Source organism: Salvelinus namaycush, chromosome 22, assembly GCF_016432855.1.
Source record: "Salvelinus namaycush isolate Seneca chromosome 22, SaNama_1.0, whole genome shotgun sequence".
In the NCBI taxonomy this organism is placed as follows: domain Eukaryota; kingdom Metazoa; phylum Chordata; class Actinopteri; order Salmoniformes; family Salmonidae; genus Salvelinus; species Salvelinus namaycush.
In genome coordinates, this window is record NC_052328.1 from 8,420,732 (window position 1) to 8,445,615 (window position 24,884).

General features: G+C 42.4%; 1 protein-coding gene across 6 annotated transcripts; it reads left to right on the top strand.

Moving 5' to 3' along the window:
* The first annotated feature begins 1,400 nt into the window (after window positions 1-1,400).
* Window positions 1,401-24,650, top strand: herc4 (HECT and RLD domain containing E3 ubiquitin protein ligase 4). Of its 6 annotated transcripts, none has more exons than XM_038960307.1 (25): window positions 1,401-1,664; window positions 3,209-3,270; window positions 3,363-3,648; window positions 3,797-3,956; window positions 4,209-4,285; window positions 8,075-8,296; window positions 8,390-8,481; window positions 14,020-14,150; window positions 14,420-14,580; window positions 14,686-14,762; window positions 15,034-15,161; window positions 15,314-15,373; window positions 15,637-15,748; window positions 16,008-16,197; window positions 19,157-19,329; window positions 19,542-19,661; window positions 19,789-19,887; window positions 20,112-20,279; window positions 20,493-20,636; window positions 20,862-21,028; window positions 22,540-22,606; window positions 22,736-22,818; window positions 23,048-23,231; window positions 23,313-23,415; window positions 23,528-24,650. In XM_038960307.1, the coding sequence occupies exons 3-25, from the start codon at window positions 3,423-3,425 to the stop codon at window positions 23,734-23,736; spliced, it is 3,153 nt and encodes a 1,050-aa protein (XP_038816235.1). In that variant the 5' UTR covers window positions 1,401-1,664; window positions 3,209-3,270; window positions 3,363-3,422; the 3' UTR covers window positions 23,737-24,650. The 6 variants fall into 6 exon arrangements, with proteins under 6 accessions (XP_038816235.1, XP_038816237.1, XP_038816240.1 ...); XM_038960311.1 differs by lacking the exon at window positions 1,401-1,664 and adding an exon at window positions 1,687-1,958; XM_038960309.1 differs by lacking the exon at window positions 3,209-3,270.
* Window positions 24,651-24,884: the final 234 nt, after the last annotated feature.

A 24,884-nucleotide genomic window follows, 5' to 3' on the forward strand; every position in this document is an offset into this window, starting at 1 on the left:
GACTGATGGAGCTACTATGGCTGCTCCCGTAGTAAGAGGACCTACTGTCAGAACTGGTGCTTCTGCTAGTCCTGACATGGTTTTGAGGTCTGTTCAGAAATCATGCCGTGTCAAAGGACGCTTTGATAGTAAATAAAATGGACTTAGTAGCTTTCATTGGAAAGGTTATTAACACGACTCGGATTGTGGAAAGCAGAAATGACAGGTTGACTATTATTGTGCATACGGCAACAGAGTTGCATTATTTTTTAAATGCTGAATAATCCTAAAGAAGAAGAACAAACCTGACCTTAGACCAGCTAATGGATCAATGTCAAGGTGGACAAGGACGTTAATTCGCGAGATCCATTTGTACTATCAAGGACTGTGAAGAGAGCAGTGGGAAAGGTGGATTCAATCATGGTGACTAGAAGCGGCCTTGTTTTGGTTAATTGTGTAGATGAAAAACAGAAGACGCGTGCAATGGATCTGGCAAAATTGCCCACATCGGACGTAACCTGTGTTGATCTTCGAAGAAGGGCAGCTGCCAAAGGAGTTAAAGTATGTCTGGAGTGTCGAAAATCCCAGGAGTGACCGGTATGGTAAATGGAAAGAAGGAGAAAAGCCTATCGATACTATTACTGGTTGAGGAGACAACCTGCACATGTGAAGCTTGGATATGTGAGGTATGCGGTGAGAGCATTTGTGTCCAAACAACTACAGTCTGGGAATTGCAAAAGATATGGCCACGTGTCAAATGTTTGCAGATGGAGGAAGTATGTTATTGAATAAACTGTGAATGTAAAATGTTGCAACTGTGGTGGGGATCATACTCCGGACTTCCTTGAGTGCCCTGTTAGGGTGAAAGAGGTTGAGGTGTCAAAGATCAGGGATGCACAGCAGATCCCCTATGTGGAGGTGGTGAAGCGAGTCAAAGGGTCAAGAGGCCACAGTGCTGAAGAAGATATGACGATGGATGCACTATGATCTGGATACACTCATTGTGAAGAAGGTGGATTTTGTAGCATTTATAGCCACAGTTATTAATTGTACTGCACAAGTGTCCAAGAATTCCAAGAAGTTGGGCATCACTATATCTGCAGCCGATACGTTTTTGGGGCTCCAATACTTTTTCACTGCAAGGTCTCCTGTCGCCAGAAAACGTCCCACCCTCACAGGATCCTTCTGAGCCTGTCTAGGGATCTGATTAGAATTTAGTATTTTAACAGAAAAGAAGGTTGATTTTGTTTAGTTAAAATGTATTTTTGATAGTTTGTATGAATATTTATTACGCTGCATGAATTTTTTCTTTTTGGGATCTTTATCATCCACCCGCACATTAGGTGGCGGAACGCACATCATTATACCAGAGAAGAAGAAGAGGGTGGCTTTGTCGTCACATCCAGTTTCTAAAAACTCTAGAACGTTACAGTCTTTGACTACGGTATGTTCGAGTGCTTTTCTTCTGTGTATATGACACGGCATATAAAGCTACAGTCATTAATATGACAGTGCATTGCAAACGATTTTGGTATGTGGCGCCAGCAGTTGCCTGATCTCAATGACTATCTACAATTTACACCTTCCGAGCAAGTCTGGTCATCGAAATTTAGCTAATACAAGAAAAACATTTCAGACCTCTCGTCCGTGCCAGCGTTTGCCACCATTGCATTGGCTAGCAACAGGTAAGCAGAATCCATTTGCGGCACATAGGCGGGGTTTGTCCATATTTAGCTATTTAGGCAACTAGTGTGGGTTAACTGCTAGTTAGCCATATAACTTACCTGTGAAGGTCTGTCTTGATTAATAGCCAGTTAGAATGCAGGCGCTGCATGCTGACAACTGAACGATGGATAGCTGTAGCTAGATGGCTAGCTGACGTTAACTAGCTAAAAATGTTAACTAACTAGCTGACTTGTGTCGTGAAATAATAGTACAACCAGTATAATTGGAGGCATCATAATGTTCCCTTTTAGTTGGTAAGTTACCTCTGTACTTTGTGGAATGGCTTGTTTAATAACACTATTTCAAATTGTTTTGTTCCCCTGACACTTGCCCTAGAATATTTGTATAATTCCATGTTGTAGCAGATGTTTTAATGTCACATGCACAAGTAACGTTACAGCGAAATGCTTTTCTTGCAAACTCAACCCAATAATCAATAACAATGTAATACTAGGGGAAAAAACACGAGAAATATGAAAAACTCAATAAGTAAGCATACTATATACAGGGTCAGTTCCAATACAATATTTAGAATGTGCAGGGATACTGGAGTGATGGCGGTAGATATGTATAGGGGTAAGGTGACTAGGCAACAGGATATAGTATAAACAGAGTAGCAGCAGCTTGTGGGTGTGTAGTTTGTATAAATGTATGTGCATGTTATGTGTGAGGGGGTAGGGCCCTGTTAGTGCAAAAAATATATATATATGTAATTCATTCATCCCCTTGATCTAATGGGTGACTCTATGGGGAAAACCACTTACCGCACCCATTTTTGGACTATGTTTAAGTACCAATGAGATACTCAACACGCACACCTGACAGAGGCATTCTAATTATAGTGGCTAGCTAGCTACTCTGTCAGAGAAGATTCCAGGCTATCACACTTGCAATGCCATGAAATAATTTAGCAAGTAGATAAACCTGGACTTATACTTGTGAAAACAACAGACACAACTGACACTTCAGTGACATTTTAACTGGTGTCTATCACACGTGAGATAAGAATCTAACTGCACTGCACTGCAGTAAAGATGTTCCAGGCCTTTCTAGGGGATACTAAGTACATTTTCGAGAATAACCGCACACCTCCAGCATTGTGAGGCCTTTTATATTCATATAAGTCACATACAACACTAGATAAACATCACACATTCATATAAGTTAACAATGAGACATCTTCGCTCATAAAAATACCTCATCAGATCATAAAATAGTGGGGCAGGGTGGGGCATTCATTCTTCTGGGGAAGTATTCTAAATGCGGGCCGTTACAGAAGTGAGTGAATTATAGGATTAGTAGGGTATTAATCAACCCCAGATTTAAAAAAAAATAATGGAGGTATCCTCACTGTCATGATTCAAGGGTTAATTTAGTGCACTGCACAGGATGATGTCACACAAACATCGTACTCTGGAATGCTGTTCTGTGGTCATTCAATCTGTTGTGTAATGTGACAGTATTTACAAGACTATTTCAGTCTGTTCTGGTGCTTTCATCACAGATTCCCCAGTCACAGATGGCCCAAGTGTACACAACTTGATATCAGGACTTCTTTGCCACAACGTATGTATTTTTGGATGTTGACAATTTTGTGCTCAGTAACAGACCTCATGTAATTTATTTGACTCTTAGCTATTTCTCTCATCCTTTCACAGGGACTGTAATCCTGTTGACCTGGTCCACACCAGGAGTGGGGCTAGAGGGGAGCGTTGGCAATGCTGTGTTGGGGAAATGCTTCCTTCGGTCAGCTAGGTTTGGGCGGGATTGATGAGGAGATTGTGGTGGAGCCCCGGAAATGTGATTTCTTTCATGGGAAGCAGGTGTGCGATATCGGATGTGGCCGACGGCACACCACATTTCTACTGGGAGACGGGACTGTGTACACCTGTGGCTGCAATGACATTGGGCAGCTGGGGCACGAGAAGTCTCGAAAGAAACCAGGTAAGTGTTGCATGCTCCCCTTACTCTAATTAACCCATAATGGGTCAGCCCTTGTCTAACGCCGTATTTGGTTGAAAACTATCTTTAGATTAACTGTGGTGTGGTAAATCGATGTGTTAAACCATATCATGCTTTGTGTTCCCCATAGAGCAGGTTGTGGCACTAGATGCACAGAACATTGTGGCAGTGTCATGTGGGGAGGCCCATACACTCGCACTGAATGACAAAGGACAAGTGTTTGCATGGGGCTTGGCCACAGATGGACAGCTGGGCCTTATAAACTTTGAAGATTGTGTACGTGTGCCCAGGTGAATAAAATAATACTTTAAAGTCCTCAGGAAGTTAAAACATAATCCTGTTCATAAATGATATGCGTACAACTCAACGTGTATGAACATGACCCCATTTGTACCGATACTTTTGCATTGTGGTATTTATTAAAAAAAAAAAAAAAAAAAAAAAAAAAGTGATTTGTGACGTGCCTGACATGTAGTGGAGATATATTCTACAACAGCACAACGATTACTTTACTTTAATGGACTTTTTTTCCCCCCTCTCAGAAACATCAAGAGTTTATCAGATGTAGAAATTGCTCAGGTAGCCTGTGGATATCGGCACTCCCATGCTCTGTCTAGAGGTAAGGGGGTCATTCGAATAGTCCTTTAAGGCAAAGGAAAGTTCCTAATGCCTTTGGTGACTTGGAAGTTTGACGGGTAGCAAGGAAAAATGAAAGGATGCTCGATCAGTCCTTACCTACTTCCCTTTGCAAAGGATGCACAGGACTATCCTTTGACGATTTTCAGCAAAACTCGGCCTAAAGATAATTGTGGGAAATTCTCTGAAACGTTTACTTGACACGATTCAATGCCACTAAATTATCTAAATTATCATCGTTATAGTGAGTTTGTTCAATACATGTGGATAGATAAATAAAATGTTGCTTCATTCCTGCTTTATATTTCAGTTTAGTGACATCAGAAAGTGGCAGAAAGCTGCCGCTTTCAAGGAGTGGGACTCTAACCTGGAAGCTTATAAGAAATCCCGCTATGCACTCTGACGAACCATCAAACAGGCAAAGCGTCAATACAGGACTAAGATCGAGTCGTACTACACCGGCTCTGACGCTCGTCGGATGTGGCAGGGCCTGCAAACCATTAGACTACGAAGAGAAGCACGGCCGAGAGCTGCCCAGTGATACGAGCCTACCGGACGAGCTAAACTACTTCTATGCTCACTTCGAGGCAAATAACACTGAAACGTGCATGAGAGCACCAGCTGTACCGGAAGACTGTGATCACGCTCTCCGCAGCCGATATGAGTAAGACCTTTAGACAGGTCAACATTCTCAAGGCACTTTCAACCTCTCCCTGTCCGAGTCTGTAATACCAACATGTTTTAAGCAGACCACCATAGTGCCTGTGCCCAAGAACACTAAGGTAACCTGCCTAAATGACTACCGACCCGTAGCACTTACAGTTGAAGTCGGAAGTTTACATACACTTAGGTTGGAGTCATTAAAACTCGTTTTTCAACCACTCCACACATTTCTTGTTAACAAACTATAGTTTTGGCAAGTCAGTTAGGACATCTACTTTGTGCATGACACAAGTAATTCTTCCAACAATTGTTTACAGACAGATTATTTCACTTATAATTCACTGTATCACAATTCCAGTGGGTCAGAAGTTTACATGCACTATGTTGAATGTGCCTTTAAACAGCTTGGAAAATTCCAGAAAATGATGTCATGGCTTTAGAAGCTTCTGATAGGCTAATTGACATCATTTGAGTCAATTGGAGGTGTACCTGTATGTATTTCAAGGCCTACCTTCAAACTCCGTGCCTCTGCTTGACATCATGGGAAAATCAAAAGAAATCAGCCAAGATCTCAGAAAAAAAATTGTAGACCTCCAAGTCTGGTTCATCCTTGGGAGCAATTTCCAAATGCCTGAAGGTACCTTGTTCATCTGTACAAACAATAGTGCGCAAGTATAAACACCATGGGACCACGCAGCCGTCAGAACGCTCAGGACAAATACGCGTTCTGTCTCCTAGAGATGAACGTACTTTGGTGCGAAAAGTGCAAATCAATCCCAGAACAACAGCAAAGGAACAAAAGCAAGCAAAGGTACAAAAGTATCTATATCCACAGTAAAATGAGTCCTATATCGACATAACCTGAAAGGCCGCTCAGCAAGGAAGAAGCCACTGCTCCAAAACCACCATAAAAAAGCCAGACTACGGTTTGCAACTGCACATGGGGACAAAGATCGTACTTTTTGGAGAAATGTCCTCTGGTCGGGTAAAACTAAAATAGAACTGTTTGGCCATAATGACCATCGTTATGTTTGGAGGGAAAAAGGGGGAGGCTTGCAAGCTGAAGGATACCATCCCAACCGTGAAGCATGGGGGTCGCAGCATCATGTTGTGGGGGTGCTTTGCTGCAGGAGGGACTGGTGCACTTCACAAAATAGATGGCACCATGAGGTAGGAAAATTATGTGGATGTATTGAAGCAACATCTCAAGACATCAGTCAGGAAGTTCAAGCTTGGTCGCAAATGGGTCTTCCAAATGGACAATGACCCCAAGCATACTTCCAAAGTTGTTGCAAAATGGCTTAAGGACAACAAAGTCCAGGTATTGGAATGGCCATCACAAAGCCCTGACCTCAATCCCATAGAATTGTTTTGGGCAGAACTGAAAAAGTGTGTGCGAGCAAGGAGGCCTACAAACCTGACTCCGTTACACCAGCTCTGTCAGGAAGAATGGACCAAAATTCACCCAACTTATTGTGGGAAGCTTGTGTAAGGCTACCTGAAACATTTGACCCAAGTTAAACAATTTAAAGGCAATGCTACCAAATACTAATTGAGTGTACGTACACTTCTGACCCACTGGGAATGTGATAAAAGAAATAAAAGCTGAAATAATTCTCTCAACTATTATTCTGACATTTCACATTCTTAAAATTGTGGGGATCCTAACTGACCTAAAACGGGGAATTTTTACTAGGATTAAATGTCAGGAAATGTGAAAAACTGAGTTTAAATGTTTTTGGGTAAGGTGTATGTAAACTTCCGACTTCAACTGTACATGCTACCTCAACTAACCGGTGCCCCCGCACATTGACTCTGTACCGGCACCCCCCTGCATATATTGCTATTTTTTTTACTGCTTCTCTTTAATTACTTGTTACTTTTATTGCTTATCTGTATTTTTTTTAAACCGCACTGTCGGTTAGGGGCTCGTAAGTAAGCATTTCACTGTAAGATCTACCTACACCTGTTGTATTCGGCGCATGTGACTAATAACATTTGATCAGAGCAAGGCATGAATGAGGATGGACAGATTAAATCAAACGCTGTCCTCTTCTTGCTTTTCCTTACTATACAATTTTGGCCCCAATTTAGCAGTCCCAGACAAGTTTTTGAGATCGGAGACAAAATCCCAATGTTGTTGCCTACTCGTGGCATGCGGCCGTCACCGACGCTCATGTAATGTGAGCGGCTCAGAGACGTAATCTGTGGGCTACCGATCTCATCTTTGAGCAGTCCCAGACGTCCCAATATTTTCAAATGTTTCATTTTATCGGCACAATCTGCAATGCTCTTGCAGTGTGAGATGTGCAACAACAAGTTTGGATGATCAGCAATAGTCAATCGGAGCTCGCCAGAAAAGAAGCCAGTGCGATGATCAAGTTCATCATCCAGAATGTGTAGATTTGAGAGAGCGCGTCGACTAGGCTTACTACTAGCATGCGTTTTGTACTCGCCAAAGTGTCAAATCGTTACAGCTCTGACGTTCACAAGCAATGTTATTCAATTCAAATTGTTGGCTAGATACAGTATTTCAATGCTGTATGACAAACTCTTTCCAGTTAGACATTCACGCTTAAGGCTGCTTTGAGCTACATCTGGTTATAGCTACGTAAAATGTTATCACATCATTGTTTTGGCGAGACAGCGTGGTACGGAGAATCCTCGCGACCTAGTCAAGAGTCTTGAACTGTTGTGACCTCTGTCTGTGCCATATTGTTTAGTGTGAGCGACACGACAGGAAAAATTGTTGTTTTTAATGGGAGAGGCTCAGTGATATATTTATTTACTTATTTTTGAAAGTCGTGTACACCCGGCTTTAGTGACTGTCCCTCCCATCTTTACCTTAAACTCTGACATTTTCAAACAAGGTCAAGGTAAAGTCACTAGGAAAGGGGAAATAATATACATCTCAGAAACAATCCAAATACACCCAAGGACTTCAAACACAACTAACTTGAATTTCCCCCCGGGGATAATAGACTACTCCAGATTATGCATTCACTTTCTGTCTGGTTTGATTTTACTTAAACAGGGAATTTGCTGAACGATTTGCTTAATTAGGTTTCCCATCTTATATTAAATACTTCAAATGTGTTCCCTTGTTTAGGAGGCCAAGTCTATTCATGGGGACAAAACCGATACGGACAACTAGGGCTGGGAGTAGCTGGACAAGGCATCTCTACTCCCCAAGTCATCCAGTCTTTACAGGGGATTCCCTTCATCCAGATCTCAGCAGGGGGTGCTCACAGCTTTGCCCTCACATTCTCAGGGGCCGTCTTTGGCTGGGGGCGCAACAAGTTTGGGCAACTCGGCCTCAATGACAACAATGGTAAGACTGACTAAGCAACTTTCCTGTGAATCACTGTTAATCTGTTTTGAAAAGAAGCCAGAAGATATAACATTAAACCAAATAATGTTTCAGATCGGTATTATCCAGCCCTGCTCAAGTCCCTCAGGTCACAGAGGGTTATCTACATCTGCTGTGGGGAGGACCACACTGCCGCACTTACAAAGGTAGCTTCCTCTTACACAGGGAGGTAATAGCTGTATGTAGTAGTAATACTCTTAAGTATAACTATACTTAGTGTCTTCAGAAAGTATTCATACCCCTTGACTTATTCCACATTTTGTTGTTACAGCCTGAATTCAAAATGGATGGTTTTTTGGGGGGGGTTTTCTCACCCATCTAGACACAATACCCCATAACGACAAAGTGAAAACATGTTTTATAAAGTTTTGCATATTTTATTGAAAATGAAATATCTCATTTACAAACAGTACCAGTCAAAAGTTTGGACACACCTACTCATTTCAGGGTTTTTATTTACTTGTACTATTTTCTACATTGTAGGATAATAGTGAAGACATAAACTATGAAATAACACATATGGAGATTCTTCAAAGTAGCCACCCTGTGCCTTGATGACAGCTTTGCACACTCGTGGCATTCTCTCAACCAGCTTCATGAGGTAGTCACCTGGAATGCATTTCAATGAACAGGTGTGCCTTGTTCAAAGTTAATATGTGCAATTTCTTTCCTTCTTAATGCTTTTGAGCCAATCAGTTCTGTTGTGACAAGGTATTGTTGGTATACAGAAGATAATCCTATTTGGTAAAAGACCAAGTTCATACTATGGCAAGAACAGCTCAAATAAGCAAAGAGAAATGACATTCCATCATTACTTTGAGACATGAAGGGCTGTCAATCCAGAACATTTCAATAACTTTAAACGTTTCTTCAAGTGCAGTTGCAAAAATCATCAAGCGCTATGATGAAACTGGCTCTCGTGAGGGCTGCCACAGGAAAGGAAGACCCAGAGTTAATTCTGCTGCAGAGGATAAGTTCATTAGTTACCAGCCTCAGAAATTGCAGCCCAAATAAATGCTTCACGGAGTTCAAGTAGCAGACACATCTCAACATCAACTGTTCAGAGAAGACTGTGTGAATCAGGCCTTCATGGTTGAATTGCTGCAAAGAAACCACTACTAAAGGACACATAAGAAGAGACTTGTTTGGGCCAAGAAACACATGCAATGGACATTAGACCGGTGGAAACCTGTCCTTTGGTATGATGAGTCCAAATTAGAGATTTTTGGTTCCAACCGCCATGTCTTTGTGAGACTCAGAGTAGGTGAACGGGTGATCTCCGCATGTGGTTCCCACCGTGAAGTATGGAGGAGGTGTGATGGTGTGGGGGTGCTTTGCTGGTGACACTGTCAGTGATTTTATTTAGAATTCAAGGCACACTTAACCAGCATGGCTACCACAGCAATACGCCATCCCATCTGGTTTGTGCTTAGTTGGACTATCATTTGTTTTTCAACAGGACAATGACCCAACACACCTCCAGGCTGTGTAAGGGCTATTTGACCAAGATGGCGAGTGATGGAGTGCTGCATCAGATGACCTGGCCTCCACAATTATCTGACCTCAACCCAATTGAGATGGGTTGGGATGAGTTGGACTGCGGAGTGAAGGAAAAGCAGCCAACAAGTGCTCGGCATATGTCGGAACTCCTGCAAGACTGTTGGAGAAGCATTCCAGATGAAGTTGGTTGAGAGAATGCCAGGAGTGTGCAAAGCTGTCAAGGCAAAGGGTGGCTACTTTGAAGAATGTAAAATCTCAAATATATATATTGATTTGTTTAACACTTTTTTTTAAAGGTTACTACATGATTCCATGTGTGTTATTTTCAAAGTTTTGATGTCTTCACTATTATTCTACAATGTAAAAATAAACCCTTGAATGAGTAGGTGTGTCCAAACTTTGGACTTTTACTGTAAGTTTTCACACCCCTTTGCTATGACACTCCAAATTGAGCTAATTTGCATTACATTTCCTTTGATCATCCTTGAGATGTCACGACAACTTGGTTGGAGTCCACCCAGCAGCTTTGCAGTTCTTTACACACTCAAACCAGTGCGCCTGGCACCTACTACTATACCCCATTCAAATGCACTTGCATACAGGCACACATGCTCAATCGTCTGAAGGTCTATAAATCCTTTACCCTGTGTCCTCCCCTTCATCTCTGATTTGAAGTGGATTTAACAAGTGAGAAGGGATCATAGCTTTCACCCAGATTTACCTGGTCAGTCTGTCATGAAAAGAGCAGGCGTTCCCAATGTTTTGTACACAGTGTATATCTGGGGAAGGATATTAAACAAATTCTAGTGTTGATTAGGAAATGGAAAAAATATGGAAATACCCAGACTCTCCCTGGAGGTGACCAATAACCCAATGACAACTCTGACAGAACTATGGAGTTCCTTGGCTGGGATGGGAGAACCTGCCAGAAAGACAAGTCTTTACAGCACTTCACCAATCTGGGCTTTATGGGAGGGTGGCCAGACGGAAGCCACTCCTTTAGAAAAAGGCACATGACCGCACGCCTGGAGTTTGCAAAAAGGCACGTGAAAGACTGAGCTCATAAGGCAAAATATTCTGTGGTCTGATTAGACAAATATATAACTCTTTAGTCTGAATACAAAGCACTATGTCTGGAGAAAACCAGGCACAGCTCATCACCCGTCTAACACCATCCCTACCGTGAAGCATGGTGGTGGTGGCAGCATCATGCTATGAGGATGCTTTTCAGTGGCAGGGACTGGGAGACTGGTAAGGATAGAGGGAACAATGAATGGAGCCAAATATAGGCAAATCCTTGATGAGAACCTGCTTCAGAGTGCAAACGACCTTAGACTGGGGCCAAGATTATGTTCCAACAGGACAATGACCCCAAGCATACAGCCAAAGCAACGCTGAAATGGCTTTAGAACAAGAATGTCCCTGAGTGGCCCAGCCAAAGCCCAGACTTGAATCCCATTAAATCTGTAGAAAGACTTGAAGATGGCTGTTCACTGTCGCTCCCTATCTAACTTAGCAGATTTTCTCAACCTCTGTAAGGAAGAATGGGAGAAAATCCCCAAATCCAGATGTGCAAAGCTGATAGACATACACAAGACGACTCAAACCTGTAATCGCCGACAAAGGTGCTTTTACAAAGTGTTGACTCGAGTGTGAATAGTTATGTGAATTAGATATTTCTGTCTTTAATTTTCAATAACTTGCCAGAAATATCTAACATATTTTCACTTTGTCATTATGGGGTATTGTGTGTCAATCAATGGGTGAGGGGGAAAAAATATATTTAATCCCTTTTGAATTCAGGCTGTAACACAACAAAATGTGGAATAAGTCGAGGGGTATGACTACTTTCTGAAGGCACTGTACATTGTTATTTCATTCATACTGAACAAAAATATAAATGCAACATGCACCAATTTCAAAGATTTTACTGAGTTCATATAAGGAGATCAGTCAATTGAAATAAATTCATTAGGCCCTAATCTATGGATTTCACATGACTGGGAATACAGATATGCATCTGTTGGTCACAGATACACTATCTATACAGAAGGATGTGGATACCCCTTCAAATGAGTGAATTCAGCTATTTCAGCCATACCCGTTGCTGACAGGTGTTTAAAATCGAGCACACATTCATGCAATTTCCATAGACAAACATTGGCAGTAGAATGGCCTTACTGAAGAGCTCTGACTTTCAACATGGCACCATCACAGGATGCCACCTGTCCAACAAGTCAGTTTGTCAAATTTCTGCCCTGCTAGAGTTTCCCCGGTCAACTGTAAGTGCAGTATTGCGAAGTGGAAACCTCTAGGAGCAACAACGGCTCAGCCGTGAAGTGGTAGGCCACATAAGCTCACAGAACGGGACAGCTGAAGTGCGTAGCGCTTATAGTCTGTCCTCGGTTGCAACACTCACTACAGAGTTCAAAACTGCCTCTGGAAGCAACGTCAGCACAAGAACTGTTCATCAGGAGCATCATGAAATGTGTTTCCATGGCCGAGCAGCCGCACACAAGCCTAAGATCACCATGCGCAATGCCAAGAATTGGCTGGAGTGGTGTAAAGCTCGCCGCCATTGGACTCTGGAGCAGTGGAAACGCGTTCTCTGGAGTGATGAATCACGCTTCACTATCGGGCAGTCCGACGGACGAATCTGGTTTTGGCGGATGCTAGGAGAACGCTACCTGCCCGACTGCATAGTGCCAACTAAAGTTTGGTTAAGGAGCAATAATGGTTCGGGCTAGGCCCCTTAGTTCCAATGAAGGGAAATCTTAACGCTACAGCATACAATGACATTCTAGACGATTCTGTGCTTCCAACTTTGTGGCAACAGTTTGGGGAAGGCCCTTTTCCTGTTTCAGTATGACAATGCCCCCGTGCACAAAGCGAGGTCCATACAGTAATGGTTTGTTGAGATCGGTGTGGAAGAACTTGACTGGCCTGCACAGAGCCCTGACCTCTATCCCATCGAACACCTTTGGGATGAATTGGAACGCTGACTCCGAACCAGGCCTAATCGCCCAACATCAGTGCCCAACCTCACTAATGCTAGTGGCTGAATGGAAGCAAGTCCCCGCAGCAATGTTCCAACATCTAGTAGAAAGCCTTGTCAGAAGAGTGGAGGCTGTTATGCAGCAAAGGGGTGAACGACACCATATGAATTCCCATGATTTTGGAATGAGATGTTCGACGAGCAGGTGTCCACATACTTTTGGTCATGTAGTGTACCTTAAAGAAAAGTTAGGGGCGTGGATCAGAACATCCGTCAGTATCTGCTGTGACCACTATTTGCCTCATGCAGCGCGACCATCTCCTTCGCATAGATGTGATCAGGCTGTTGATTGTGGAATGTTGTCCCACTCTTTAATGGCTGTGCGAAGTTGCTGGATATTGGCGGGAACTGGAACACTCTGTCGTATACACGTCGATCCACAGCATCCCAAACATGCTCAATGGATAACATCTGAGTATGCTGGCCATGGAAGAACTGGGTCATTTTCAGCTTCCAGGAATTGTGTAGAGATTCTTGCGACATGGGGCCGTGCATCATTATGCTGAAACATGAGGTGATGGTGGCAGATGGATGGCACGATAATGGGCCTCAGGGTCTCGTCACAGTATCTCTGTGCATACAAATTGCCATAAATAAAATGCAATTGTGTTCGTTGTCTTTAGGTTATGCCTGCCCATACCATAACCCCACCGCCACCACGGGACACTCGGTTCACAACGTTGACATCAGCAAACTGCTCGCCCACAAGACGCCATACACATGGTCTGCTATTGTGAGGCCAGTTGGACACACTGCCAAATACTGTGGCTTATGGTAGAGAAATGAACATTTCATTCTCTGGCAACAGCTCTGGTGGACATTCCTGCAGTTAGCATGCCAATTGCCCACTCCTTCAACTTGAGACATCTGTGGTGTTGTGACAACTGCACATTTCAGTGGGCTTTGATTGTCCCCACGCACAAGGTGCACCTGTGTAATGATCATGCTGTTTTAATCAGCTTCTTGATATGCCACACCTGCTTTGTGTGTATGGAACATTTCTGGTATCTTTTATTTCAGCTCATGAAACATGGGACCAACACATTACATGTTGCATTTATATTTTTGTTTAGTGTACATTCTGAAACCCCTTTCACCTCTTAAGATTGTGTTTTTGTTTCTTTCATAGGAAGGAGGTGTGTTTACATTTGGAGCAGGAGGGTATGGCCAGCTTGGACATAACACTACAAACCATGAGATCAACCCCAGGAAGGTGTTTGAGCTCATGGGAAATGTAGTCACACAGATATCCTGTGGAAGGTACAGCACACTGTCTGCTGCGCTATCTCTGCTTTCAAATGTGGCACTGGTCTGTTTTAGAATACACAAAGCAGATTCACCAAGTCTATAGTCTCCAGAATGATTTAGAAAATCATGTGTAGCGTGAGGGATATACATGTATCTGAAACCTATGGTATCTGGGGGAGACAAGTATTTGGGCTGACATTTCAAAGTTCCTAAAAACACTAACATCATAGAAAACATGGTGACTTGAGAAACATTTGTGATATTTGGTATATCCTTTCAAGACAGCACACTCTGGCCTTCATCCCCTCCTCTGGAAAGATGGATTCATTTGGGCTGGGAGGGAACGGGCAGCTCGGTACACGCTCCACATCCAACAGGAACAGCCCTGCCCCAGTCAAAGGCCCCTGGGTGGCCTACAACGGCCCGACGCCCACAAACACAGGTTAGTACAGGCGCCCTCAGACGGGTTCCACAGGTAAACACTTCAAGTTTCTGCATCTGATTTGAATCTTTGATTCAGAAGACTGATCATAACTTTATATTCCAGACATGGAGCAGGGCTGCTGTGTTAAGAGGATCTATGCTGGAGGGGACCAGAGCTTTGCCCACTATTACACGCCCCAGGTCATTTTCATACCCCACCAGCTCTAATTTATCAGAGTCCTCATAACTAAGGTTCTGCGCTAACAAATGTTGAATTTATATTTCTTTTTCCATGAGAGAAATTTATACATGAAGTGTTGCCAATCCTATTTGGGGATTTTGGTGATACAGTTTGTAAACATGTCAGACTTCACGTGCTGAAAACATGTCAATGCTTACTGTTTACATGTTCATGATAGTGAAATGGTTTACTTTTTATAATTAAGTCATTTAATACAATTTATTCTGCTAGAACCCTCTGGTGCCTGACGACATCAGAATACCAGATCCCAGAAGACACATATGCACCTTATCTGCTGAACTCACTCAGAGATGGCTGAACCATTATACACACGGAAGACTCCCACAAGAGATTTCCAAGTAAAATCCTCACTTCTCAAAATACGCTCATAAAAAAGAATTAGCTATAGTATGGATGAACAGTGCTTTTAAATTTATTTTTTTATCAGAGCTAGATTGTGTATCTGTATGAGCCTGTGTTGAACACTGTTTTTCTTTTACTTTTCTTGTAGCGAGATTGATCTTGTGTTTTCCTCTGCAAGTTGCCTCAATGGAAGCTTTCTGGCTGGGAGGTAATATCAATTACACTTCTCTTTTGAAAATGTTACTGAAAGTATTGAAATAATACATTTTTTTTAATTGAAGAAGAAACAAACTTAGTGGGAAAGGAGGATATCTAGTCAATTGTACAACTGTCTGCCTTCAACTGAAACAGACAATGCATGTTCATTGAAGTTTTCTGAAGTGTCAACATTTACTCTATGAATGAAAGCTTTTGCTATGTTCTATTGTCATTGATAAATGTTTTACAGAAGAGAATCTCTGTTTTGTGTAGCCATCCAGATCACTACAACACAAGCAGTAAATGCTCAGGGGTGGACGTGAACATGGCTCGCCTCTTGTTTCACAGAGTCGTTCAACATGACTATCCAGAAATTGCACAGCAGGTGACTTGTACATGGCTGAGAGTAATTTGATTTTTGATGTATGGTTTACCAAAAATATTCGTCCTCATGTTATGACATTTGTTGACGCTTTAGCATGTAGGGTATTCCAATTAGTGGTGCAAATAAAGGGAGTCGGTATATTATAAGTCTGGCTGGCTAAAATGACAGTTATCCACTTAACTACAATAGATGTATGTTTGCTACCCGTCTGTATGAATTATTATAGCATTAAACATTACACTGTGTTCTCATCTGTCAGATTGCAGCCAGTCTGGAAAAGAACCTGATTCCCAGACTAAGCAGCTCCCCTCCAGACATCGAGGCGCTGAGACTCTACCTCACCCTGCCAGAGTGTCCTCTCTTCAGCGACCAAAACACATACGTGACTCTGGCCATCCCTTTTGCCAAGGCACTCATCAGTCTGAAAGAGGCTCCACTGAAGGTGCTTGGTAAGTAGCTACAGTTGAAGTCGGAAGTTTACATACAGTCGTGGCCAAAAGTTTTGAGAATGACACATATTAATTTCCACAAAGTTTGCTGCTTCAGTGTCTTTAGATATTTTTGTCAGATGTTACTATGGAATACTGACGTATAATTACAAGCATTTCATAAGTGTCAAAGGCTTTTATTGACAATTACATGAAGTTGATGCAGAGAGTCAATATTTGCAGTGTTGACCCTTTTTCAAGACCTCTGCAATCCGCCATGGCATGCTGTCAATTAACTTCTGGGCCACATCCTGACTGATGGCAGCCCATTCTTGCATAATCAATGCTTGGAGTTTGTCCGAATTTGTGTTTATTTGTTTGTCCACCCGCCTCTTGAGGATTGACCACAAGTTCTCAATGGGATTAAGGTCTGGGGAGTTTCTTGGCCATGGACCCAAAATATTGATGTTTTGTTCCCCGAGCCACTTAGTTATCACTTTTTCCTTATGGCAAGGTGCTCCATCATGCTGGAAAAGGCATTGTTCGTCACCAAGCTGTTCCTGGATGGTTGGGAGAAGTCACTCTCGGAGGATGTGTTGGTACCATTCTTTATTCATGGCTGTGTTCTTAGGCAAAATTGTGAGTGAGCCCACTCCCTTGGCTGAGAAGCAACCCCACACATGAATGGTCTCAGGATGCTTTAGTGTTGGCATGACACAGGACTGATGGTAGCGCTCACCTTGTCTTCTTCGGACAAGCTTTTTTCCGGATGCCCCAAACAATCAGAAAGGGGATTCGTCAGAGAAAATGACTTTACCCCAGTCCTCAGCTGGTTGACAGAGGAGGAACAATGATTCCAAGCACCACCCTCCTTTTGAAGCTTCCAGTCTGTTGTTCAAACTCAATCAGCATGACAGAGTGATCTCCAACCTTGTCCTCGTCAACACTCACACCTGTGTTAACGAGAGAATCACTGACACGATGTCAGCTGGTCCTTTTGTGACACGGCTGAAATGCAGTAGAAATGTTTTTTGGGGATTCAGTTCATTTGCATGGCAAAGAGGGACTTTGCAATTAATTGCAATTCATCTTAATAACATTCTGGAGTATATGCAAATTGCCATCATACAAACTGAGGCAGCAGACTTTGTGAAAATTAATATTTGTGTCATTCTCTCAACTTATGGTCACGACTGTACATTTAAACTCAGTTTTTCACAATTCCTATAATTTAATCCTTGTAAAAATTCCCTGTCTTAGGTCAGTTAGGATCACCACTTTATTTTAAGAATGTGAAATGTCAGAATAATAGTAGAGAATTATATATTTCAGCTTTTATTTTTTTCATCACATTCCCAGCGGGTCAGAAGTTTACATACACTCAATTAGTATTTGGTAGCATTGCCTTTAAATTGTTTAACTTGGGTCAAACGTTTAGGGTAGCCTTCCACAAGCTTCCCACAATAAGTTGGGTGAATTTTGGCCCATTCCTCCTGACAGAGCTGCTGTAACTGAGTCAGGTTTGTAGGCCTCCTTGCTCGCACACGCCTTTTCATTTCTGCCCACAAATGTTCTATAGGATTGAGGTCAGGGCTTTGTGATGGCCACTCCAATATCTTGACTTTGTTGTCCTTAAGCGATTTTGCCACAACTTTGGAAGTATGCTTGGGGTCATTGTCCATTTGGAAGACCCATTTGTAACCAAGCTTTAACTTCCTGACTGATGTCTTGATGTTGCTTCAATATATCCACATAATTTTCCTGCCTCATGATGCCATATATTTTGTGAAGTGCACCAGTCCCTCCTGCAGCAAAGCACCCCCACAACATGATGCTGCCACCCCAGTGCTTCACGGTTGGGATGGTATTCTTCGGTTTGCAAGCCTCCCCCTTTTTCCTCCAAACATAATGATGGTCATTATGGCCAAACAGTTCTATTTTTGTTTCATCAGACCAGAGGACATTTCTCCAAAAAGTACAATCTTTGTCTCCATGTGCAGTTGCAACCGTAGTCTGGCTTTTTTATGGCTGTTTTGGAGCAGTGGCTTCTTCCTTGCTGAGCGGCCTTTCAGGTTATGTCGATATAGGACTCGTTTTACTGTGGATATAGATACTTTTGTGCCTGTTTCCTCCAGCATCTTCACAAGGTCCTTTGCTGCTGTTCTGGGATTGATTTGCACTTTTCGCACCAAAGTACGTTCATCTCTAGGAGACAGAACGCACCTCCTTCCTGAGCGGTATGATGGCTGCGTGGTCCCACGGTGTTTATACTTGCATACTATTGTTTGTACAGATGAACGTGGTACCTTCAGGCGTTTGGAAATTGCTCCCAAGGATGAACCATACTTGTAGACGTACCATACTTGATTTCTTTTGATTTTCCCATGATGTCAAGCAGAGGCACGGAGTTTGAAGGTAGGCCTTGAAATACATCCACAGGTACACCTCCAATTGATTCAAATGATGTCAATTAGCCTATCTGAAGCTTCTAAAGCCATGACATAATTTTCTGGAATTTTCCACGCTGTTTAAAGGCACAGTCAACTATGTATGTAAACTTCCTTACCCACTGGAATTGTGACACAGTGAATTATAAGTAAAATAATCTGTCTGTAAATAATTGTTGGAAAAACATGCACACAGATGTCCTAACCAACTTGCCAAAACTATAGTTTGTTAACAAGACATTTGTGGAGTGGTTGAAAAACGAGTTTTAATGACTCCAACCGAAGTGTATGTAAACTTCCGACTTCCAACTGTATGTTCTGTGAACATAGTGGAGCAGCAAACTGTTCAGAGAGATTAAGTCTCGGTATTTAATTGAAGTATTAGCATGTTTTGGTATTTTGAGTGATTTTTCAACATATTGATTTCAGTCAGTGTTTTTATAGATTCTACTATGTGGTCAGGTAAACCTCTTAGTTTATTCCATTTTTGCATCCAAATTGTCTCAAGTCTGCTTTGCTCTGTACTGATCCAGGTAACTGGTGGTCCCAATTCGAAGCCCCAGTCTTCCAGAGGCTAGTGGAGCTGTATAAGGTGGTGGTGGTGTACCTGCTGAAGATGCACAAGGTGGGAGTCCCCCACTCAGAGCAGAGGGTCTTCACCTGCTTCCTGGACACGGCACTCAAGCTCCTGGAGATCCTACACGCTGTGAGTGTTCATACACAAGTCACATATGCCAGATTCACACTATGGGGCCGAGCTGTATGGCGTGATTCAAGCAGTACTGTAGAAGAGCAGTCTTTCTCACATTACTCCTAGTTATAGACGGAAACATTTATGGTTTAAAAAAAAAATAATGTATAAGCTTTTCATTGAAATGCCTCAGGGCTAACATTTTTTTAATTTTATTGATCTCCTAGGTGAACGAACGAGCCGGACATATTATACAGTACGACAAATTCTACATTCACGAGTTGGATGACCTGATAGACATCCGAAACGACTACATCACATGGATTCAACAGCAGATGTACTCTATGGTGAGTTAAGGAACTTCAATACGATCCCTGAATGCACAATTTGTATTGAGAACCCATGGAATCTCGTCGTCTTTTACAAATGCTGTCATTAATATCCTACCCTAAGCTATTGCTTCTGTCCCCTTAGGCTCATGACAGTGCGGTCACCCTCTGTAAGTACCCCTTCGTGTTTGATGCCCAGGCAAAGACCACCCTGCTTCAGACTGATGCTGTTATTCAAATGCAGGTAAGGATGAGTGACTCATTCGTTTTTACACATTGAACAAAATAATTAATTGTGTGACAATTTCCATGATTTATCTTGTAGTTGCACCATGACGGTTGAGCTCTATTTTTTTTAATTTGTCTTATGCTTGCTTGTTTAGCTCTTCAAGCACCTTGAGATTTTTCTGTATAATGAAAAGCGCTATAGAGGTTGAATCGATTTAGAATTATTTCTGGCGTCATTAGATGGCAGTGGACCAGGCGCAGCGGCAGAACTTCAGCTCCATGTTCCTTCCCGTGGTGGAGTCTGTTAACCCCTGCCTCATCCTCATTGTGAGGAGGGAGAACATCGTCGGGGACACCATGGAGGTCCTCAGGAAGTCCAAGAACGTCGACTACAAGAAACCTCTGAAGGTTAACCTGTTTACCCTCTGCCATCACACCTGGGTTGTATTCATTAGGGCACGCTATAGCAACACAACAATGAGCATCTCTTATCCTGAAGTCCCCCCCTCCGTTTTCTTCCGTTGCCGAACACAACCCTGAACCTGAATTGGTCAGATCAGACTGTTGAGACTGCTGTCCTGGATGTACGCTGGAGTTGATGGTTATGTCCTTGCAATGCAGGTGATCTTTGTTGGAGAAGAGGCGGTCGATGCAGGGGGTGTGCGGAAGGAGTTCTTCCTTCTCATCATGAGAGAGCTTCTGGACCCCAAATACGGCATGTTCCGATACTACGAGGAGTCCAGGCTGATCTGGTTTGCAAACAAGGTACACTGTTCTATTGATACATTTCACTTTTGTTTCATTCCAGTGAAATGTGTTGTTGTCTACGCATTGTTGTGTCAGTTCAGAAAACTCTAGCTTTACGTTGTAACTTTGTCAAGGTATTCCCAGTAGTGTTATTTTGTGGTATTCTGTTAAATCTGAAGTACTGGTATGCTTGGACACCATCCTGGTTGCATTTCCTCACTCTATGGACCATGTTCCTCTCAGACGTTTGAGGACATTGACCTGTTCCACCTCATCGGGGTCATCTGTGGGCTGGCCATCTACAACCTCACCATCGTGGACCTCCACTTCCCAGTGGCCCTGTACAAGAAGCTGCTGAAGAGGAACCCCACGTTGGATGATCTTAAGGAGCTGATGCCTGATGTGGGGAGGTCAGCTTAGGGGTCAAGCACCTCAGGTTTCCCTTAAGCACTAATGTGGATGCACGATCTGCTTATTGCTTTCATGATGCAATAAAATGTAAATGGTTGTGGAAGATTCTTGAGCATCAGAGGATATGAGAAGGTTGACATAACATCTCCAATGCAGCAAATTTTATCGTTTCAAAAAAGTTTATTACAAATTATACACTGAGAATACCCAACATTAGTATTGAATTGCAATTGGACCCGCCCCTCTTTGCCCTCAGAATAGCCTCAATTCGTCAGGGCATGGACTATACAAGGTGTCAAAAGCATTTCATCCCACAGTTGTTAGGTTGGCCGGATGTCCTTGTGGTGGTGGACCATTCTTGATATACACGGGAAACTGGAAAAACCCAGCAGTGTTGCAGTTCTTGACACAAACTGGTGCCCCTGGTACCTACTTCCATACCCTATTTAAAGGGACTTTAAATATTTTGTCTTTCCTATTCACCCTCTGAGTGGCACACATAGATAATCCCTGTCTAGATTCTCAGGCTTTAGAAATCCTTTACCCTGTCTCCTCCCCTTCATCTACACTGATTTGAAGTGGATTTAACAAATGACTCTAAGGGATCGTAGCTTTCACCTAGAATCAACAGGTCATTCATTCTATGTCATGGAAAGAGCAGGTGTCCTTAATGTTTTGTATACTTAGTGTACAGTGCTTTCGGAAAGTATTCAGACCTTGACTTTTTACACATTTTGTTACATTACAGCTTTATTCTAAAATGTATTAAATAAATGTTTCCCCTCATCAATTTTCACACAATACCCCATAAAGCGAAAACAAGCTTTTAAATACCTTTTTTTTCTCTTCATAAGTATTCAGACCATTTGCTATGAGACTCAAAATTGAGCTCAGGTGCATCCTGTTTCCATTGATCATCCTTGATGTTTCTATAACTTGATTGGAGTCCACATGACAACCCGCTTAGAGTTTGCCAAAATGCACCTGAGGGACTCCGACCATAAAAAACAAGATTCTCTGGTCTTATGAAACTACGATTGAACTCTTTGGCCTGAATTCCAAGCGTCACGTCTGGAGGAAACCTGGCACGGCAAAAACCTACGGCAAAGTATAGTGGTGGCAGCATCATGCTGTGGGGATGTTTTTCAGCGGCAGGGACTGGGAGACTAGTTAGGATCGAGGAAAGATCCTTAATGAAAACCTGCTCCAGAGCGCTCAGACTGGGGGCGAAGGTTCACCTTCCAACAGGACAACAACCCTAAGCACACAGCTTATTTAATTGTGATATTTCCATTTTTTATTTTGTATACATTGGCAAAAATGTCTACAAACCTGTTTTTGCTTTATCATTATGGGGTATTGTGTGTTGATTCAGTAGAAAAAACAATCACTTTTAGAATAAGGCTGTAACGTAACGAAATGTGGAAAACGTCAAGGGGTCTGCATACTTTCCGAATGCACTGTGGGCTGTAGTATGAGCAATTTTCCCCTTTTTTTCACTGAAAACCAGGAGTCTGCAGCAGTTACTAGACTACACAGAGGATGATGTTGAAGACACATTCTGCTTGAACTTCACAGTAAGTTTCAACATTTTTACATCAATGTACTTTAGCTAGCTGAATCTCTTGTCTAGAGATCGCAAAGGGGTGACGACATGTGCAAGGCTTACTAGGAGAAGTCAATGTTATTTGTCCAACTTGTTTCAGGTTACAGTGGAAAACTTTGGCGCCACAGAGGTCTTGGAACTGGTTCCAAATGGCATGGATATCTGTGTTGACAACTCAAACAGGTACTTTTACAGAGTATTCCAAGTTCTTCTAATTGAACCTCTACGTAGCGACAGTCGGGCTGAATGTTCAGTGGATTGATTTGATTAAAAGTTTTTGAACAAATGTATAGTTATGTAACAAAATCGTGCTTAATCGTATGTCTTGTCTGAGTGTCGAAACATATGTAGAGAGCCTCTGAGTGTCTGCTGATGCGTTTCTGAGTATTATTTTTCATGGTGTTCCCCTCAGGCCTGAGTTTGTCTCTGCATACGTGGACTACATCTTCAATAAATCAGTGGCCGCGCTTTTCGAGTCCTTTTTCGCAGGCTTCCACAAAGTGTGTGGTGGCAAAGTCCTGGAGCTGTTCCAGCCCAACGAACTGCAGGCCATGGTCATTGGCAACACCAACTACGATTGGAAAGAGCTTGAAAAGGTACAGAGGTGTCACCATTCGCTTGAATGATCTCAATTGGTCTTGGAGTGGTACAGTGATGGAATTTGTTTCTTTCACCAGAGCACTGAGTATAAAGGAGAGTATTGGGCTGAAAATCCAACCATCAAGTTCTTCTGGGAGGTGTTCCACGATCTCTCTTTGGAGAAGAAGAAGCTCTTTCTCTGTAAGGCACTATTTGAAAGCATTCAGACTGTCATGTCACAATGCCATGCTAGCAGGGGCTATTTACTGCTTAAATGCTTTTGGCACTGAAGTAATGTGTATTGTATTTTCAGTGTTTCTCACAGGAAGTGACCGCATTCCCATCCTGGGCATGAAAAGCCTGAAGCTGGTGATCCAACCCACGGGAGGCGGGGAACACTACCTGCCCGTTGCACACACCTGCTTCAACCTATTGGACCTGCCCAAATACAGCAGCCGGGAGACGCTCCAAAACAAGCTTCTCCAAGCCATAGATCACAATCAAGGTTTCAACCTGGCCTAACGAATGGCACACAAGACAATGCCTAGCTCCACCCAGACTGTCACATGCACACGTCTTTGCCCCGTCAACTGACTCGATTCGTGCTTTAAGACTGCAGCACTGTCACCGGCGTGAAATGGAACAGACTAAGCAGCGTTTGCAGGTGGGCAAATGTTTATGCAAGAGGCTTGAGGGCTTTCTATTTCAAGGCCAATCTTTGCTTTGATGTTTCAGCATCATTTACAATTTCACACATCACAATATTGAAGACCCAGTTGAGTTCAAATTCAATTCATATTGTTTGATATTTCTCTTGTAGATTAGCTTTTACCCGTGTTTGGATATAAACCTGTCTAAATAGGCCAAAGTTCTGGTATAAAATCTTTGAGCTCAGCTGGCACAAGATAGCACTTGTTCATGAATTAAAAGAATCTTCTACTTTGGCAATTTCTACCATGAATAGAAATTAATCTACCATGGTAGAAACATGGTATGAATGTGAGCATTTGATGTTGCGTGGATGTTCTTGGCTGTAAGCCTTAACTAGACAAATAAAAAATAAAACATTACAGCCATTGGTATTGTGTGTATGACCAAGTGTATATGAATTTTGGCTTCAACTGTTAGAATGCTGCTCTAAATAAAACATTGCATTTTTGTGGATATTATAGGCTAGTACCAACATGAGTTTTGTTTATCAATTTAATTCCTCTAAAATGTGTATTGCGATAACACTTCGGTGCTTTATAATTACTTCCCTAACATTACACTAAACTGTAGATAACGCTCATGTTATACATCACTTAATGGATTTCTATTCCATGTGTATGTGGCATTGGGGAAAGTATGATTGAATGTATACTGAAAAATAACACAACATGTAAAGTGTTGGTCCCATGTTTCATGAGCTGAAATAAAATATCCCAGAAATTTTCCATGCGCACAAAAAGCTTATTTCTCCTTTCGCAAGATAATCCAACCACCTGGCCGATGTGGCATGTCAAGAAGCTGATTAAATGGCATGATCATTACACAGGTGCACCTTGTGCTGGGGACGATAAAAGGCCATTCTAAAATGTGCTGTTTTGTCACCGACACAATGCCAAATGTTTTGACGGCGCGTGCGATTGGTATGCTGACTGCAGGAATGTCCACCAGAGCTGTTGCCA